At 39.3% G+C, this 19,159-nt stretch overlaps 1 protein-coding gene across 2 annotated transcripts in view; it reads left to right on the forward strand.

The window, feature by feature from the left end:
- The window catches only part of LOC139115982 (uncharacterized), a 74,011-nt gene that overhangs the window by 28,275 nt on the left and 26,577 nt on the right, over window positions 1-19,159 (forward strand). For both annotated transcript variants that reach the window (XM_070678462.1, XM_070678461.1), the window contains exons 2-3: window positions 13,466-13,906; window positions 16,104-16,250. In XM_070678462.1, coding sequence (XP_070534563.1) covers window positions 13,466-13,906; window positions 16,104-16,250 — 588 coding nt within the window. The remainder of the gene's footprint in view (window positions 1-13,465; window positions 13,907-16,103; window positions 16,251-19,159) is intronic.

Here is a 19,159-nt window from a genome sequence, read left to right on the forward strand (position 1 = left end):
AAGTCTTTGATAAAATATCATAAGCGAGCGTTCATGCAAAAAAAAAATACCGAACAGACAGAAGAGCCAACTGACTGCAATTTGTGCATGTTTACCGATAATTTTATCGAGGCAGCATGCGGTGAATACATGTTTTGGCCTCAGGCAGATATTCGTGCATGCCAAATTAAATGTCGAATTTCGCCCGTTATCATCATGAAATGTCGACAGAGTGAAATACATCCAATGATACTGTATCCACGAGAAAAATACAGAAAGGAGGTCTGCCATTGTGATTAAATGTCCCTGACGAAATGCGATCGTAGATATTGAGTAACTGAGAAACTTCAGGTGCAATTGATTTTTACGCCTTATATGCATGTAAAACTTATCCTTTTACACACACACACACACACACACACACACACACACACACACACACACACACACACACATCCATTCATTCACCACCACATTAATTCAATTATACATACATACATACATACATACATACATACATACATACATACATACATACATACATACATACATACATACATACATACATACATACATACATACATACATAAATACATACATACATACATACATACATACATACATATACATACATACATACATACATACATACATACATACATACATACATACATACATACATACATACATACATACATACATACATACATACATACATACATACATACATACATACATACATACATACATACATACATACGTGTTTTAAAAAGTCAAGCCAGAAAGAAATGAGACGATGCGATAATCTTTTTTTCCTTTTTGTTTAATTCTAACAATGCTTGTTTGGCACTATCGATTACAGTTTTTTCTTTGTCACTGGCTGTAAAATACTATGGGGCGGGCAAGGGCGAGAGGGAAGTCAAAAATTAATTTTAGCTTTCCTCTCCGCCGCGCCCATAATGAAAACCGTCAAAATTTACGAAAACATGTAGAACATGTATTACACAAATGGTGTATTTACTGAACAGTGACGTGTGCGAGCTCGGTGTAAAAATAGTATACGAGACGCACTGCCATGCGCGATGTAAAAAAAATGCAAATCAAGAGAATTTTTTCGGGAAAAAAGTGTCTACACTTGGCTCACAAGTGCTCCATTTTATTTTGTGATTGATAATTATCTTTGTACAAATCACAATTTACGTTTTAGGTGTAAAGTTACTATGTTTACGATATGCGATACTGCGGGTTGTTAATATTATTATTCATATTCTAGGGCATGTAGTCAGACTATTGCTGTGTATTTGTAGTCAGTCACGTGGTTCAGCTCGACCAATTAAAATGCGACGGCAAGGGCATGGTAAAATACTCAGTTTTCTTTTTAGCATTTTTTGGGCATATGCAAAACTGGGATATCAAGCAAGGATAGCTGTACCGATGATGATGAGTATGTAACCAAGAGACATGACGCGCAGGTACTGAAATGACGAGCGCGCCGACTAGAAAAAATCTTTTTGGAGCGGGATTTTGTACCGCTTATCTACTTTATGATCGTTGTAAACATTTATTCTGCTCTCAGACAAACATGCGTACGTACATCTGAAAGTGCAAGTCTAACTGACATTAGTAAATGCATTAACAAAATACATAACTCTTCCATTTCGCTTGTATTTGCGAAGCGAGTGTATACAAGTTAAACAAGTTATCCATTTTATATGTCTGTTGCCTTAGACGCTATTCAGAGCTGTCAACGGATGTCCATTATGCAATTTTTCACACGCTACTTGTGTCGACAACTACTACTCATCGGAGGAATTGTCGTATCGTACTCATGGTAGATATTCTAGGGGTTAATGCTAGCGTGGACGCAGCATGATCGAATGTGTACCATTTTCCTGGTGGCTTATGCTTATGATGTTGCGATTTCTGTACTCGCCAACAGCCATCGAATTTATTGGTAGAATAGTCCATGGGTCCATGGGTCATTTCCCAGAGTAATCTCTGAGGTTATGTTGGCATAGATTTATATGAGTTTGCACGCATGCGTGTACTCTGACGTGAAGTATCATTTCTTTTATCGACATTTTATGGATAATGGCACAATTTAGACAAAATAGGCATTACACCTATCGCCGCACAAAGTGAAAGTCGATGAATTGCTTGCAAAGTCCGTGTCTCAAGTCAAACGTTAACATATCTAACTGAAGATTTAATTGGTTCGGTTTCGAAGCAAAAAAGACTTTAAAAACAAGTAAAAAGATTTTTTTATCTTTAGGGGTGTCGGTCCTTCGAGGTTCACAAAGGGCTACCGTTAAATAATCTTGAACATCTTTTCTATTAGTGTAATTTATAAAAACAGGCGATGACCCATTGGACATACCGTACGTTAATACCTTCAAATAGCAAAGGACACGCGATGTACAACTCCAATTACTCGTATAATGCTTTTACTCAGAATAATAACCAGATCACATCTGCAGAAAGGTCGATCGGCCATTTCTTATCAATGTAATAATTTCATCCATTAGACTGAAAAATAGCTCAAATGTATTACCCCTTTAGAGTCCAATCAGCAGTATTCTGCGGTACCGTTCGAGAAAAATTTCAAAGAGTTTTTTTTCGTACAGACCACATGTATTGCACAGCTACACATTACACCCTTAACTAATTTGTCTGCAGATTAATGTCTTGATGGGAACTGCTTTGCCCTTCAGCGTGTTTCTGATGCATTGCTTGGGAGTGGAGTGTCCCTTACAATTGCCTTAAGGCATGTACAAATCAGATAAGATGGATGAGATATTACTTTCTGTACGCATGCAAATGTGTCCTCTGCCCGGAGACATGGACACATATCAGCGGTAAATGGTCGGTATAGTTTGATTAAATGTTCATTTCAAATAGGAAAATTACGTTAGTAATTGAATTCAAGGCGGTTTTTTAGCGTCGTGCTGTCAGAATGGCTAGTGAGAACTAACGCTTCCGCCCGTCGGCGCAATCCCCCGGTTAAAACTGACAGACGGGACTCGTAACATAACTCGGTGATTATCTTTGGTATGTACAGCCCTACAACAAATTGCGATGTTTTCCTGCAGGCAAGGCCAGTGTTTGGCAGTGTGTCTAACTTTTGTACAGTGATAATGTTCAGAAAGACGTCGTCTGTACGGCATCTCAGTTTGAGAGAGCAACACGAAGTGTTTCTTGATCACGAGTGTTTGCCAGCAACTGACTCCACGAAGCGTGTTCAGTGTAGGAGCTCGGTCTGCAACTCTCACCATCTCCTTCAGATGGCAAAAACATTCATCGATCCCATGCCCCGTACATAGTCCCTATTTTAACTTTAATATTTTTATTACATGTTTCTCCCGAATGATTTCCATACTAACAAATTGGTTTGATATGTAAATGACAATTATAAATACAATATATATTGAGACGATTTTTGTATAACATGTAATTTTGTTATTATTAAATCCTGAAGTGGTCAAGTTGAAAATAGTTCCGGGTCATTTTCACTCAAATGATGACTATGTGGCCTGCCAAGCCATCGACAAGTTAACATTAAATGCCAAAGGGCTGGTGCGCGATGTACGATATATGAGAAATATAACACGACACATGCTCATTCCGTGTTGCGATTCGCCAGAATACATCACGTGACAAGAAAAGAGATACGGCAAGTCCTCTCTGGCTCCAAAACGTAACAACAGAGGGTATATTTAAAAGACTTTCCCTGGTGAAGTAGTCTTTCGAAAAGTGTCCAGTCACGTGACCATACGCTTAGTGTCGTCTGCAGCTATGAAACAATACGGGATGACTAAACAAAGATACAAGGATGAGCGACGAACCCTTTAAATACATCAAGATTTTCAATTCCATCAAAGATCCATGTGCAACCAAGCACGTTGCGTGGTATACTTAGAATAATTTTGTGAAGAAATTAGCACTTTGTACTTGAAGTAATTTGTGTTAGTAGTAGTAGTTGTAGTATATATATATATATATATATATATATATATATATATCATACATGTATGTATGTATATAAGAGCACGCAATACGTTGATTTTGTTTAGGTTATTGACTTCTTCTAAGGATTCGATAAATTCGGCCTTTCGATTAAAGAAGATAATAAGTAAACCATCAATTTTTCCCGCAAAGAAATCGATAACTTCATCACTAATATTCAGTTCAGGTCGCTGGATTTTTATGATTACCTTTCGATGAGTGAGACGAGGCACCGGGTAGCGACAATAATCTTTCCTTCCTCCCGCCGAGTCACTCACAAGATATCTCTTAGACGAGACAATCTCTGCTTGAAGGCAGCAAAATCGAACGAGATTCATGATACTGATAGATAAAAGCCATCTAACAGCACATTGCATTAAGGGTATCATATCGCTCACTGTACGCCAGGAAGACTTATTTGACGCAACAAATAATTGCTTGAAGATAAAGATCGTAGTCTGGTAGAAATCCTTCATACCAATTTCCTATGGTGGAAAGTCAGTGATTGTGCTACGCCTTGAAATATGATGAAAGACTGGTTAACGAAGCCAGGACTGCATTCACTTAACGGATAGAATAGAAATAAACCATGACATAATATCTTGTATTTCATCATAAATGCCAGTTACGTCAAAGGATTTGATAAGCTAGTGATACGATACTGCGTATTGGAACATGCTGGTAGAGCTCTAAACAAAAATAACTTCTGTTCGGGTAAGAAACAGAAAAAGAAGGAAAACGATGACATAATTTCTGGTGTTTCACCAAAAATAACCCCTTCTTGTTGAGCCAATGGTTGTTCGAACGCATTTGGAATCCGAACGTGCAGTGCAGCATGGCTATGTGTGACACTCATCACATACTACACCTTTGTTATTTAGGTTCACGATATATGTCTGTTATATTTACATGTAGTCAATCCGAAAAAAAATCATAACCTAAAATCTCATCGCCTCACCGGGACAACAGACTGGCTTGAGCAATATTTCAAGGCGACATTTCGCTGTACAGTTCTGCTGCTCTATCGTGATGAGCGTGGACGTGCGTAGCTCAGTCTTGGGCTCATTTAACCTCTGAGTCAGCAAACATTTACTCGCCGCTAACAAACTAGGTCAAGCGACACATTAGCTTCGACATCATATTCCTCTGCAGACTTATGGGACCGGGAGTCCGATCGCATGGTCGTTCCCGGGCCTTGTATCGGCATATAATTGAATTTTCACGACAACAAACGCATTTGCTAAATCCGAAACCACTTGGAAAGCCGTCTTTATATTGAAATTAAGATTGGAACTTTCAAGTGATGTGATCTCGACTCGTTTCCTCATGGGGCTTTTTGTCGCTGTTTGAATTGCCTTCTTGAATTATGGAGAGTATTTCGTTGGGAATTCAGATGTGATATGTAGCATCGAAGACACGGCTTCGAATAGAGTAATTAAAGAAAGACCCTTCTTTTCTTCTTTTCGAAGCACTCTTCTATCTCTCAAACAAAAAAAGATGTAAGTCTTCTGCCCCGTGGTAGAATCATCGTCTCAGCGCCGTGTTACGTGTTCTAATTTTACAGCGTAAACATTACAAGCATTTCACACCCACCGCAGAATTACATGGAGTGGTAGTACGATAACGTCAGCAACCTCACACTATGGGAATATCAACATCTCGTCATGTTTACGCAAGCTCTTCGGCATGCACCGGCTGACGTGTTTGAGTGATCTGAAAATTCTTCTTCAAGTATTGACTGGTTTGTCCATGTATTTATATCAATAGAACCATTTCCAGGAAACTATAACCACTAGTGGCTTTCTAAATCTGAAAAAAGTGCTTTTGGGGACGTAAGCACGTATTTGTAGCATGTTGCAGGCTTTCCTAACTTAAAAAAAAACCAGCTTGCGTCTCAACCTTTCAACCGATTCCATTGTCAGCAGATAGAGCTATAAATACTTCGCTGTCAGGCAACTGCAATAACGCATGAATTTCACTTTCACTATAGCACTGAGACGTTGAAGAGAATGCAGTATATCATTGCAGGGTAAAGAACGTTTCCGCTGTCTCTCGTATTATGACATTACCGATGAATTAGAAGCGTACAATTGACTCTTTTTGACATACACTCCGCTTATGATGTCCGCTGACAATATGTACCAAATCTGACTATATCAATATATATATATATATATATATATATAATATAATATATATATATATATATATATATATATATATATATATATATATATATATATATATATATATATATATACACCAAGTATACAATTTCCTTGTCGGATATTAAAGTGCTCGATGCTAAGAGCAGAGCATTATAAACAATAACGAATATTACGTCAAGTACAAAGTACTAGTCCCTGTTACTGGAGTTTCATGCATCCTGCAATCCAAAATTACGTTCTGTCTGAGGATTGTAACTTAAATAATAGAAATTATTACTTCATACTTAAGGTGTATATATAAATATATATATATATATATATATATATATATATATATATATATATATATATATATATATATATATATATATATATATATATATATATATATATATATATATATATACTCTCTTATGCTTGGTTGGGTCGAATGGACAAGCTGAACAAAAGATAGAAAAGACAGGTACTGTAGGTTAAGTGATGGACAAAGGGTTGTGTAACAGATACGTTAAGGCTTGGTGTTAATGTGCAACCGACCGAAGGCGTTGATGACTTTTTGAATTCGATGTGAATCGAATAAGAACAGAGACAGTGCCCCCGAGCAATAGCAGGCCAAGACAGCTATTGTCTTACACGGTATGTCAAGAGTGTTGACAAACGCAGGGACGATAATCACTGATGGCGCGTGGCTAATGTAGAAGCCCTGGGGTAGTTTAAGGTAGACAGCGCCTCGGTGACAGATATTTGGACTCTCAAACTTGTACATTTGTTTTCTAATGTACCACTTGTAGTAGCCCTGCGTACGATGCTGTGTGATGACCAACACACAGCATCGTACGCAGGGCTAGCGAGAGAGTTGCCGACATCGACGGTTATTTACGAGAAGTGAATGAAAGACTGGCATTTTTGGAAGCGATCGAGTAGCTGAGGTAGGCAGGGATACGACTTGGGCCCAAGAACGCTGAATTTCGGCAGTAATTTGGCTTTTTACGTCAAGTCGCAAAATGGATTTGAAGTCACCGACCCTAAGTACGGGTCTTTGCAGGGCTGTGGTGAGCGGGGCGATTAGCTGTAGCGGAACACACAGCATCGTACGCAGGGCTACACTTGTAGGGGCTCATTTTAAATCTCTTAGGGTAAGAAAAAAATCATCGGCTCAGTTCTTTGAAATTCGAAACTTTGATTTTCCTCCATAGAATTAACTCAAATACTCATTTTTAACTCAAATATCAGTAAATCTTGAGTAATTTTTATCTCTCGTACTAAAATTTGCACATTGATCCCCGATTTTTATTCTTGATTTTGACAGAGTATGGTTGAAAGATTCCTTGAAGAAAGTTTGAGCAAAAGTTTAAGTCTTTCACTTTCGAAGCGCATACTACCTTAAGAGCGTGTGGTGTCGACGTTTTACCCTCAACGGGTATTGACATGTGCAATTGGATTGATGACGTCATTATGCAATTAAGTTTCACTCCAAGTATCTTAAAGGGGGCAAGCCGAGGGCGAAGTGTGTGGCAGGAAGCCATTAGCCGGGCTTGTACCGTGAGAATTGTCTGCCTGCTGTATATGACATCCTGTGAACTGCAGACGCCCTGTGTAAAATGGTGCTTTTGGTGCCAAGTTTTGACGTATACCGCGGTGTAAACTCTCCTTATCTAGGTCGTACGGCATGCCTCGGTGTTTCGCTTGCTCTTTGTCTGGAACGCGATACAGTATATCGTCAACATTTTACAAGTTTTTGGTCGCATGCTGAACTTCGAAGCCAAATTGCCCACGCCTAATAGGTTATGGGATATTCAAAACAACAACGGTAACAGGGCGGTGTCACATGTTTGGACATATCTTAGCGTGCATCAGACACAGCAAGCGCCGGGACCATATTGATATATTCCCTTCTCTCGGAGGGTCGCCTGTAAGATCTTCATAATGGATGCCATAAAATACCAGGGCAATCCGCAGTAATGCCTCAACAGCCATGCTATAAATCGCAAGAGACTCCCTACAAGTTTGCAGAAGTAACCTTCCAAGCTTAAGAGTCAGATGTTAACCGCCACTTATCTTTATATGCATATATGCACGCAAGGGTTTCTACCATAAAATGTCTACTCGCAGAGTAACCGCGTCACCGACTTCATACCTCTGCGAATAGTTTTTACGAGAAACAGATGCTTGAAGTGAATATCAAGGGTTGATGGGGCATCAAGGAACGGCAAATTTAACTTGTCAAATCAATACCTGTAAATGTCGCTAACAGTAGGGATGATATTAAAGACAGAAGCGTTGGGTTCAATCGACTGTACATAATTTCGAGGACGCTAGGCAACCATGCGGAGAACTATGCTGCTAACATAAACCGCTAGAAATGTGGGATATTTATAGTTTCGCGATCAACGTGCTTTCCGCTGCAAACTAATTTGCTGTACCTTTGTTATCGAAGCTAAAGGATTGCTTGTTTCGTGGGAAAATTCCTTCTGCTCGATCGGAGCGATAAATTTAGCGAAAGACTGGAGGAATTATCTGTTTCAGGACAACGGTCGGTCTCAGACTGGTTGAAAGCCGAATGCAATTTATCTGCTTTCTCTGATACACCAATGCTTGGCATGTCAGGTTCTCGCTATTTATAGAGTCAAGACACCAGAGAAATATCACAAGAATTCGGGGAATCTAAATGACCTTTTAGACTCGACCCTGAAAATATCTCGCGATACTTGACATTTGCTTTTAGTGTCTTGCAATAATTCCTCAAAACACCGAAGAGCCCATACCGAACACGATGAATCGCTATTTTAAGGATTTCGCGAAATTGGCAAGTCCCAACAGTAGGTCAGATAAACCATCCAGGTGCATTCTGCAAGTACTTATCTACGTGTAGGAATTCATAGATATGTGCATAAACACACATTAATCCATGTATTAATCTGTTTGGCAAGACTGAATTATACTGGGACTATGCTAAGCTGCAGTACAATTCAACATCATCCTAGGAAGCCTGTTTGTATATATTCACCATTACAGGCACCCTCAGACAAGCGACTGATTTCTACCCTAATCAGGACGCGGTTCGATTTTCGTCGAGACTAGCGTGGCATCCGTTGCTAATATGCAGTATTGTTAGTATAACCTGTGCATTGAAGGCCATCGAGGAAAATCCTATCCGGATTAAATTATTCAATTACATCGATAGCTGTCATAAATACGTCATCCCTCGGTCTCAGGGGGAATCAATGTCAGCCTAGTCAGCTGGGCGTCACATCGGTGTGTGCACAATGTTTAAGCTAAAGCTACTCCAGGCCTCTGTAAGGCGAAGGTCGCATGAGGACGTCGACTACTCTCTCTCTCTCTCTCTCTCTCTCTCTCTCTCTCTCTCTCTCTCTCTCTCTCTCTCTCTCTCTCTCTCTCTCTCTCTCTCTCTCTCCCTTGTAAGGAAACGTGACCTTGATTTTTTTCTCAAATATGGTTTATAGGTTATGTTCAAAATGAAGACATGTTGTTTTGAATTGTGTGTTTATAATCATACTCTCCTGCACATTCTGCATAATGCGTGCCACGAGTCAGTGTCGATATGTAAACCGGCATTTGCTGTTTATATAGGTTAGAAGCCAAACGTAAGATGGGTTTTTAGGGCGGCCCTAGTGTTCTCAGTATGAGTAACTGATTTTTACTCCTTGAGCTCTGATTTTGACAAATGTACCAACAAGACTTTGCGTAAAAAACATTAATGCTCGGGGGAAACTGTGTCGGAAAGCAAATCAATGTGGATAGACCTTACACATTGAACCTCACAACATGTGTATTGATTAAGCCAGAAATTGATATTCCCATGTTGTCCAACAAAAGCAATGCTTCGTTCAAGTGAAGGTCTGCGTCAACAATATAGATCACTGCATTGGCGACATATGATTACATCACTGCTCATTGTAACGAGCACACACTTGAGAATTTCCTCCATTGGGAATGAACCGTCTACCACAACTCAAGATATACCTAACCATATCTGACACACGCCTTTGAGTCTTCAAATGCAGCCGATCGACCGTCAAAGCGAGAACATGGCAGGATATTTGCTTCGCAGCTCCAGTTTAAAATTTGTCGCAACATAACAACAAGTATAACGACAGCGTGGCAAAGGTCGATTTTTGGTTGATGATAAGTTATCTTCGCGGATTGGTTGATTTAATCACATTCGCATTGTTGGATTAAATCACCCCATCAAAATTTGTATTGACAACAAGCGTTGACTAAAACCCTTGTACCGAATCCCTCCAAAGCAAAATTACTCGAGATGGTGACGTAAAGAGTCCTTGAACGATGTTGCAGTCCTGACAGTGTCTATTGTGTGAAGTTTAATTATCTCTCAAACTGAGACTGGAAATGTAAAAGTCCCAGTAAACGCAACTATTGAAACCTAACATGTTACCATTTAATGCTCTGCAACGATGGCTTAGCGACCAATGACCTTGCCTGTACATGTATGTATGTATGTATGTATGTATGTATGTATGTATGTATGTATGTATGTATGTATGTATGTATGTATGTATGTATGTATGTATGTATGTATGTATGTATGTATGTATGTATGTATGTATGTGTGTATGTATGTATACGTATGGGTGGATGGATGGATAGATGGATGGATGGATGGATGGATGGGTGCTACCGATCTACCTACCTATACCTAATTAATGATGGCCATTACCTAGTTGAAAGTCAAACCATCGACCCTTAGGTGTCATATTGTCATGGAAAGTCTGAATAATGCATGATGACCTAGTTACTCCCGACTTAAAAGGCACCCTGTTAAGAGGAATGTACATTGTATTATTTAAGGAGTCGGTTTAATGCCGAAAAGAATATAAAGAGACATTTCGTGTTTTTTTATTTATATCATCGTTGTCAGACCTGGTCGAATATCGTCCTACACATGAAAAATCTGCCTTGTTGTCAAGGGATACAATTTCACGCTAGGTTATTTATTAATAATTTGTAAAGTGAATGCACCATTGCAGTTGCTGTTCCGGATGTTGACGGTTTGTCGCCTAAATTTTTCTGACTTAACCAGACCAGCCAAATCTTCGACTTCAAAAGCACCCAATCTAAATCGTACTAAACTGAGTTCTAGCTTAAGTTTTAAAAAGTGTAATTTGCCTATCCAAATCGTACTTAACTGAAATCAAGATTAAGATTTAAAAAGTGCAATTTTGGTACCTGTATCTTTATTTAGAATCTGCCGATCGCAGTCGTTCTCTAAAACTCAGATAAGACGTGACAGTCTACAGTCACTCTTTTGCTTAATTCTATTGTGAAACTAGAACAGTCACAGATGGGCTTTTAATAAATATTAAATGAATGGGACATTGGCTTGATACTGATAAAGTATGATATTTTCATTAGTCTGGAATTAATTAGTCTCATATAAAATTCGCTGTTATTAGTAGGCATGTTGCACGATTTAATGACATGGCTGTAGAATGATATTTTTATAGCGCTGATGTCTTCTAAATTATAATTGTGAGAGTTGTTGGCTTTAGTAGGCGTTTGTAATTTTGCCCAAAGTCTGTTGTTGATGGTCTGGTGTCTTTGAACTCGTAAAATAAACGAGTAGGTGTCACTTGTGAATGACAAAATCCCTCTGTAAGCTTTGCAAAATAGTTCAGAGCAGGAAATGAGATGACGCTTTAGCGTTCCCATAAAACTTCGCTCAGATAGTATTAACATATGACAATGATAAATGTCAAGTTGTAACAGGATCGTAAAATACGGACAGACATTTAAATTATAACTGCCATCCAAGGATTACTGTGCCAGTTAGATTAAGCGATAAAAGATACATAAACCAGCATTGTCAAAGACGCCGATTCATTGATTGAGCTCTTCTGTCATATAATTCTTATTTGACCCAATATGCGCTTGTTTGTCGGAAAGGTGTACATCTATGCCATGGCATGGAACTCGTAAAAATGCTCTCTAAATGTGTTTGCCTGATGTTCAACGGTCAGGTTACTAGTGTTTTATTGATGGAATTATCGACGATCCCCAAAATGCCATGCAAAATCTCGTTGACTCTAGCATGATCTGATTGTGTCGTATGTATAATTGTGTCAGTTGTTGTGATGTTTACCTAGAGCCAATCATCAGGTTTCTTTGGTTTGATGATGTCAACTACCACTGCCATCTCATAAAGGTGAGCGCCATTCGACGTCATAATTGACAGCTATCAAAATCTTTGTTGATGAGACTTGATCAGCAGACCCTCCGCGACAGATCGAGCATTTACGGACACATATATCAATAGGAAACTCCAAATAATATTAAACATAGCTGCTGCCACAGCGAGCCATTTCGTCTTGTGCAAATATGATTTGGCAGCACAAAAGTGAAAATGCTGCGGGCATCGGCGATTATGGATTATAAACGGCCGCTTTTACTCGGTGCATATTTCGTTGCCATGGAAATGGAGGAGTTTGCACTTTGTGGGACCTGACCCGATCAGCTGACCTAATTAGGCACTGTACGTATTTAACACCCTAACATCATAATCGTGTATCGGTTTGAATCAAGTACGTGAGTTATTCTCGACTTTGTCGCCCCATAACACTTCTTCAAAGCTTCTGTCAAAAGGTAATATGTACCGAGGGAGTCCATATGTTGTAAAATCTATCAGCACTGATATATTCATCCTCAGAACAGGATAGGATCCGTATGGGTCGACGTGGAGTTGCCGTCAATATTGACATGTCATTTCCACAAAGCCGCTGAGTGCCAGCCCCACGATCAGTTACCTATACAGTGTTCAAATATGGATACCATGATACGCTGTGCTCTCATTACACAGCCCATTTATGAAACACAACCAAACGGCAGATTCGTTACGTCGAGTTAAAGACAGATACAGACTCGTATTTCTTCTGCCGCGTCATTTACTTGTCACAGTGCATAACATTATAAAAATCATTTTCTCGCTATTACTGCGGCCAAATTATTAAGAAGGCATGGTGCTTTGATGCTGTAAGTGACGACATATCTAGCAGACGACAAAATGGCAAACCAAGCAGCTTTCGCTCCATGCACTCTGAAATGACATGCACACATATTGTCTACATCAATTGTATATTAAATCAATCTGTTTATAATTCCAAAGGAAATGTCCTACGTAATTTATCATCGAATCTTTAATATTTCCATCACATCTCTTTTATGTTTCCTGCACACATGCACCCGGACTATCTGTATTAATGTATAAGGTTTACATCCATTTGATTCAAAATTTAAAAAAAGTTAATCTATGTACATGTCTGTGTATTTTGCTGTTCTAGTAACCGTGGACGATTGTACCCAAGATTCTATACACGATGCCAGACTCCTAGCAGCCGCAGGAACTCTATTGGTTAACCTAACGCAAGGTCAGCTGGTTGCGAATCCCATTTGTACAGTTACGTTTTCAGCTCCTCCAGGAAACAGGCTATCATTGAGTTTTCCCGCCGAGTTTCAGTTGCCATGGCAACACGCCGTGAACTCGGTGGACGGTGTGAGGCAATCGAACTGTTCCGGAGGCTACATGGAATTGTTTGACGCCGTGTCTGGCCAGCACCTTGCCCCCGGTGGTCGTCTCTGTGGCAGGGTGTCGACTCGACTGTGGGGCCCTCTTTTCACCAGTGACACAACGTTCGCTTTGAAAATAGTAACCGGAAACGGAAACTTTGACGGCGGTTTACTAATTGACGCGGATTACACGGCCTTTAAAAACGGATCTCAAGGTGAGTCAGTCTTTAATTAGACGGGCAGTGTATGTATTAAGGTTGAATGTGCCTCGGAATTGAAAGACTTAAACTTTTGCCGAAAACTTCTTTCAATAAAACTTTCAAGCGTTTACTTACCGCATCATTAATAAAAATTAGGGGTTACAGAGCGAAGTTGTGTACTGGAGAAAAATACTACCAAATATTTAACCGATATTTGAAATTCACAATGGCCGCCATCCCTTTATTAACTCCATGGGGAAAAATAAAATGTACTATTTTTAGAAAAAAAAGACGGTGAAAATTGTTCTTACTCCAAGAGCTCTAAAATAAATTGATAAAATTTGAGTCCAAATATCTGTACCGGAGGCGCATTCTACCTTAAGGTAGAACTCGCCTCGGGTACAGATATTTTGACTCTCAAACTTTTACAATTCTTTTTATACCTACCACTTGTTGGGGCTCATTTTAAAGCTATTGTTATAAGAAAACTTTTCAGAGGCATAATTTTTCGAAAATTGAAAATTTGTATTTTTTCTCCATAGAGTTAACACAGGGATGGCAGCCATTTTTAATTTCAAATATCGGTAAATCTTGGGTAATATTGTGTCTGTAGTACCAAAATTTGCATGGTGACTCGAGGCGCATACTGCATTAAAAGTGAAACCCTTATGATATGATTTTCGCTTGAACCCAACAAGTGCGGGGGCCTCTTACCGGGCACGCTCGATGCACTTCGGTGTTCTGACCATGATACCCTGTACTATTGGGTAAATGGAAATCAAACTGTAGTCAGTGTAGTTCATTTTAAGATGATATTGTGTAAAGCCTAAACGCTTGTTTGCAAATTCAGCTCAGGTGTCAAGTTTTATTAACTTGTTTTGTTGAAGTGTGATGCTGTCATCAGCATCATTAGTTTCCCAAATGATTTGACGGCCCATCCTCTTCTAGTCGTGATTAGGTTGACAATGCTTACGATTAGTCATCCGACATGCTAACAAAAATTATTTCAGCTATGTGCGCCACAGCGACTGTGAAAAAAACATAGGTGTGATCAACTAATTACCAAAAGCCTAGTTAACCTTTCGATCTATCTCTCCTTCTGTGTTAATCTAAAGGATTTACCTGATGATCAAGGCAAATTGCAATTTCATATAGAGATAAAAAAAACACGCGACCAGATAACAGTTTGCAAGCTGTCGCTGTTTTACTGTCCAAAGCTCTCTGTCAAGCATAAACATGTATAGTGCAGTATCTGATGACGCATATGAATATTCATTAGTGATAATAAGAAAATCATGTACAAATCATGTACAGATAATCATAGATATAAGACAAGGGGGTAAAGCATTTGGATCGCACCAAGGCACGACAAAATGAACGCCACTCCAAGGTATATATCTTTCCATTGCACATATCCTAAAAGACGTGCTAGAGAGGGTTGATCACTAAAACCTGTAAAAATGACCCGGGATTTTTCAGTTAAGCTGTGTAGTAGCCAAAAAACAAAATACAAAACAGAATGTACATAAAGATAAGGATGCCTCAAATAATTTAGGAGAGCCGTTCGGCGTTCGATCGCTTAAACTTAAGCCGTTTACATGCTGTACAATATTTACGCCATACATTGAGCGAAAGGAATTAGGTGGTCCAATATTTATGTCATACATTGAGAGAAAGGGAATTAGGCGCTCCCAGATTATCTCCACCGTGGCACGGTTTTGCGTATATGTATATAGATGCCATATTTCACCAGTGGCACGGTAACCTTCAGGGCCGTCAGGGTAATTCAAAAACAATACACGGCGTGGCAGTCCCGTCATTCCTATGTCAATGTCCGCAATGTAACAATAGTTCCGTGTCCCGTGTTTAGTATGTAAAGTGTCCGTATGTAAATACTGTAGCGTAAATTGAGTCAGGAAATTAACTTACAGAAATTCTAGAGAGCGTAGTTTTGCGTTTTTGAGTTTTTACAATGTTCGGCTGTATTCATAATACAATATATTGTAGTTTAGTTGTAAAGTATTCGACCTGTCAATAAAAGTGAATCCTTGCCGGTTCCTGTTTTTCGTCGGACACTGTACCACATGTCTGGACTTGAATTTTTCTCAAAATGAATGTGTTTTGTACAATAACAATGCGTTCAAAAGTCCACTTTACTCTGTCTGAATGTGTTTTGGCTCATGAGGTTAACTTATTTTTATCCTGTTGTAAGACGCTGCGAGGTCACAGTGTCACCTTTGTGAGCACCTTACAGACGAGACACGGGCGGCGCTGTGTATAGACCCCGGGCTGAGATGTGACGGTGTCAACAACTGCCCCAGCGGTTATACAAGCGACGAAGACTACAGGTACACCGTTGGTGAGTGGATGTGTATTTTACCATCATTACTATACCTTAAAATGCTCCAGCACTTAAGATACTTTAAACTTTTCCAGTTGCCTTTAATCCCTGGACAGGTGGGCTCCGGAATAAAGTTATGAACCAACTCACTGGTGCCAACGCTCAGTGCATACTATGATTTCAGCTTGACGCATATTTGAGAGATACATGCACGGCCATGCATTGGGATGCAAACATTTTTTTGTGAAATATAAGTTGTCTTGCTATCTGCAAATGTAATAAAGGTGTCGTGTTGCATACATTTGCAACTTACTGTCTGGTCTTAATTTTGCTGCCGTTTTAGACAGTATTGCTGATAGCCTAATGTTCAAATTTTGAATATTAGATTATATGCACTTTGTATATGTTGTCTCGTACCGTTTTATATAAACGCCAGTTGTTACCACGCAACATTTTGCGTCGTTTTGCAACCGATGGTACACTGTCAGCTTGGCCTTTCTTCCGCGTGTAGGAGGTAGCTTGACTGTCTCTAGATCCTCTGCGGTGGTGGGTTTCATTCACGCGTGTCCAATTATCTTGCTATCGTGCGTATGCGGCATGACGAATTTTACTGGAAACTCTGTTCACGGAATTCACCGAGCCCAAGGTGAACGTTCATGCATCCGCAGCGGCGGACATTGAAGTCTTCAATTAACTTACATAATGACGCATCGGTATACTTAAAAGTTTCAAACAATTTTCGGTCGTGTTCTGTACTTTATAAATAATTATCAAAGTACGAGTGAGGCATGCGGTGGTATTGATGTTATTCCACTCAGAATAAAATCTAGGTCACTTGTATTCAATAAGTAATATTAAAAAATAATCTGTATGACACATGTCGTTTCCGGTAAACGTAGTCGATCAGCAAGCGTGATACTAAAATATGCACCTCTGGCGAATTTAATTCAAAAGATATTATTAAAATCTGATGTTTTGGAAACTCACGAGGAACCATAGACAGTAGAGGGGGACTGTCTATGCACGAACGAGGCTTTCTTAGCATCAACGGATGCCATCTCGATACGTCCGTGAGGGAGTGGAATTTTAAGCCGCTTGTCAGTCCTTTTCTCCAGTGTATACTTGCACGCAATGATTTACGAAGACTGGTTTATTCAACCGATTGTTTCGATCACCAGAACTGTGTCATCTCCGTATCCCGCGTAAGGGTTGAGGGCAGCCGTGTTGTCCAGATAATACATTCGGTTCTAGTGTTGACTGAAGCTCTACAATAATATACAAGCCGCGCCAAATTTCCGCCCTCTGAAATTTTTGGCGTCTGATTTGTAAAATCATAAGTCTTTATTGTGTTATGTCTAATCATGCTGACGCTTCGACAAGAAGATTGACGATCGTGCGAGAAAACCGGGTTGATGCCAGTAAAATTGCTATAAATGATTACAAAATTAATCTCCGAGTTCGTAGAAGATTGACAACATGATCTGCAGAGAAGACAGTAGACCAACATTGTAGAAATAGGGTCGATAATCAAATTGGCCACTTGAATAACCCTCCATTACCTTACATACTAAGTGGCATTTTCATATAAATGAATCCGCCAATTTCGTACACTGCATGTCTCTTATTCTGCTGCTGTAATGAGTTATTGTCGATCAGAAATTTGCACTTTTCACGAAGCAAAACGTTGAACTTGGGTAAACATAATGGCCAAAATTACAACCTCAATATAGGGTGATGTTCAGGTCATGAAACCTATTATTATTATTATGATAAAACATTCAAAATGTTTTGTTTGTAAATTACATTACAGCTCCCATACACATTACATTATGACTTATGTCTGACTCAGTAAACTTGCTGTTTGTGTTGCGGTAATGTCGTTTCTGCTTGTCATTGGTTGTTTGGTAAAGCACCATAAATTTGTCAGGCTATAGGCATCGCTTTGTTTTCACGGTACAAAAAACACGCAGAAAACCGTCACACAACGCATGCGTAGCTTTGTGAACTTTGACCTACTTGCCTCGGCTCACCTCTGAAGATCAGCCTGCGAAATAGCATACTCTGTTCGAATTCATTGCCCGAGTTGCGGAGGTTCCATGGGAGCCTTCTTTTGTCAGGTAAAAAACAAATTATCAGAGTCTTAAAGGCTGTTTTCCGTTTTACTCACGTTGTGCGTCACGATTTTGTCAGCTCCGAGGTAATAGCAAAATCCAATTTTTTATACGTGATTAAATATGGTACCCATTATACAGTATGCTTCGGGCAATTATAAAAGTCACTGAATGCTTGTCACACCCCCTTTGAAACTACACAGAATGAGCATTCTAGTTCTGGTCTAAGTCTGCACTTGAGAGTTTCCACGTATTGAATCACAACAACACATATTTTTGAAGACACTTTCATTGATTAAAAGTCTGGCCATGTATTTTACCCATTGAGGCTACTAGCAATAAATTCACTATTGTAAGCCGTGATTTCAAGAGCGTCGCTTCGCACCGTCGGAGCTAATCCACGTTGAACTGTTGGTACAAGAAATGACAGCCTCGTAAGGCGCGATGAAGTGTAGGTTCAATTTGTACACAAATGAGATGCGGCTTGATGACAAAGAATGGGGCATCGCCATTTAATTGGGGCAAATAACGGCACTTCACAAATAATGCTTAGATGGTATTGCTATAGAAAGATAATGGTTTGTTTGTGTAAAACCATGAAATGTTGACGACTATCTAGGTCAAGTATTGCATGTGTAGAATTGACATTCAACAAAGGCCATTTAAAAGAAATTCTTTGTTTGCCGTCCTTGGATTTTTGAAAAACCTACCAGCCAGCCAAGGGAAAACAAAAGCAGACAAAAAAACAAGTGTGTTGGCATAATCTCAATTTTTATTTTGTTTCTTTTTGAAAAAATAATATTTTTATTTATCCTA

Source organism: Ptychodera flava, chromosome 17, assembly GCF_041260155.1.
Source record: "Ptychodera flava strain L36383 chromosome 17, AS_Pfla_20210202, whole genome shotgun sequence".
NCBI lineage: Eukaryota > Metazoa > Hemichordata > Enteropneusta > Ptychoderidae > Ptychodera > Ptychodera flava.